We start from the raw sequence: 2,361 nt of genomic DNA on the forward strand, positions 1-2,361 counted from the left end.
CCCCTCTGCCACCCCCCCCTCCCCCCACCCCCCCCCATCCATCATCTCCACCATCTCCATCTCTATCCATCATCTCCATCCATCATCTCCGTCCCCCTCCCTCCATCATCTCCACCCTCGATCCACCTCCATCCATTGATCTCCACCTCCCTCCATCACCTCCATCCACCACCACCTCCCTCCATCATCTTCACCATCTCCCCCTCCATCCATCTCCATCCACCTCCATCCACCTCCCTCCATCCACCTCCATCCATCATCTCCACCTCCCTCCATCCACCTCCATCCATCATCTCCACCTCCCTCCATCCACCTCCATCCATCATCTCCACCTCCCTCCATCCACCTCCATCCATCATCTCCACCTCCCTCCATCCACCTCCATCCATCATCTCCACCTCCCTCCATCCACCTCCATCCATCATCTCCACCTCCCTCCATCCACCTCCATCCATCATCTCCACCTCCCTCCATCCACCTCCATCCATCATCTCCACCTCCCTCCATCCACCTCCATCCATCATCTCCACCTCCCTCCATCCACCTCCATCCATCATCTCCACCTCCCTCCATCCACCTCCATCCATCATCTCCACCTCCCTCCATCCACCTCCATCCATCATCTCCACCATCTCCATCTCTATCCATCATCTCCATCCATCATCTCCGTCCCCCTCCCTCCATCATCTCCACCCTCGATCCACCTCCATCCATTGATCTCCACCTCCCTCCATCACCTCCATCCACCACCACCTCCCTCCATCATCTTCACCATCTCCACCTCCATCCATCTCCATCCACCTCCATCCACCTCCCTCCATCCACCTCCACCTCCCTCCATCCACCTCCATCCACCTCCACCCCCATCCATCATCTTCACCATCTCCACCTCCATCCATCTCCATCCACCTCCATCCACCTCCCTCCATCCACCTCCACCTCCCTCCATCCACCTCCATCCACCTCCACCCCCATCCATCATCTTCACCATCTCCACCTCCATCCACCACCTCCATCCACCTCCTCCACCTCCACCCTCTCCCCGCCAGGCCCTGAGGTCCTACATGCACAAGGAGACCACCTCCTCCAAGAGCCGTCACACCGTGCTGGACCTGGTCCGCACGCCCGTCGTGCGCCGCATCTCCTGCTGCCTTTGCTTCGTGTGGTACGCGGAGCCCACCAGCTCCCCGCCCGCCCCCCTCCGTTACTGACCCATCAGAACCCAATAACAAAGGGAAACTGAGGCACAGTGCCAAGGGATCTGCTCCAGGAAGGGTCCAGGACCTCCTGGCTGGATCCCAACCCACGTGTGACTTCCACCTATGAGATTTGTCCCCTCCTCACCTCTTTTTGGCCCAGGTTCTCCACCAGTTTCGCCTACTACGGCTTGGCCATGGACCTGCAGAACTTCGACTTCGACATCTACGTCATCCAGCTCATTTTTGGGGCCGTGGACTTCCCGGCCAAGTTGGTCTCCGTCCTCACCATCACCTACGTGGGCCGACGCTTCACCCAATCCCTCACCCTCATCTTGGCCGGCTTGGCCATCTTGGCCAACATTTTGGTGCCACGAGGTGAGGGACATCGAGTGGCGGCAGCGTCCCCTTCGTCTCCAGTTTGGGAAGGCCCCAAAACCAGTTCAACCCAGTAAAACCATCCACAAACCGAGTCGTTTTTAGCTTTTGGCCCCAAATTTTGGCATTTAGGGGGGCTCCTCTCCACACCACTCATGCTCAACCCAACCAGCGCCCCCAAACTGAGTCCCAAACGTCTTCTTCTTGTCCCCGCAGACCTGCGGGCGCTTCGGACCGCCATGGCCGTCTTCGGGAAGGGCTGCTTGGCCGCCTCCTTCAACTGCGTCTTCCTCTACACGGGCGAGCTCTACCCCACCGTTATCCGGTAAAGATTTGGGCTGGAGGTTGTGGGGAAGGGGACGGGGCAGCCGCCTCCGCGTAGGTCAGGCCCTCAGGGCCTCCCGGTGTCCCGCAGGCAGACGGGGATGGGGTTGGGCAACACCATGGCCCGCCTGGGCAGCATCACGGCCCCGCTGGTGAAGATGGCGGGTGAGGCGTTCCCCGTCCTGCCCTTCGTCATCTACGGGGCGGCCCCGGTGGTGTCGGGGCTGGCGGCCGTTTTCTTGCCGGAGACGAGGGACACGGCGGCCCTCAGGGCCTCCCGGTGTCCCGCAGGCAGACGGGGATGGGGTTGGGCAACACCATGGCCCGCCTGGGCAGCATCACGGCCCCGCTGGTGAAGATGGCGGGTGAGGCGTTCCCCGTCCTGCCCTTCGTCATCTACGGGGCGGCCCCGGTGGTGTCGGGGCTGGCGGCCGTTTTCTTGCCGGAGACGAGGGACACGGCG

At 61.4% G+C, this 2,361-nt stretch overlaps 1 protein-coding gene across 1 annotated transcript; it reads left to right on the forward strand.

The window, feature by feature from the left end:
• Window positions 1–1,022: 1,022 nt before the first annotated feature.
• On the forward strand, window positions 1,023–2,352 carry LOC104537841 (solute carrier family 22 member 6-A-like; the record flags this gene model as incomplete). The annotated part of the gene is made up of 4 exons (XM_010180850.1): window positions 1,023–1,165; window positions 1,360–1,574; window positions 1,791–1,899; window positions 2,190–2,352. Coding segments are annotated over 4 exons (630 nt in total), but the record flags the coding sequence as incomplete, so codon positions are not given.
• Between the last annotated feature and the right edge of the window lie 9 nt (window positions 2,353–2,361).

The sequence above is a fragment of the Mesitornis unicolor genome, unplaced genomic scaffold, assembly GCF_000695765.1.
Source record: "Mesitornis unicolor isolate BGI_N332 unplaced genomic scaffold, ASM69576v1 scaffold6063, whole genome shotgun sequence".
NCBI lineage: Eukaryota > Metazoa > Chordata > Aves > Mesitornithiformes > Mesitornithidae > Mesitornis > Mesitornis unicolor.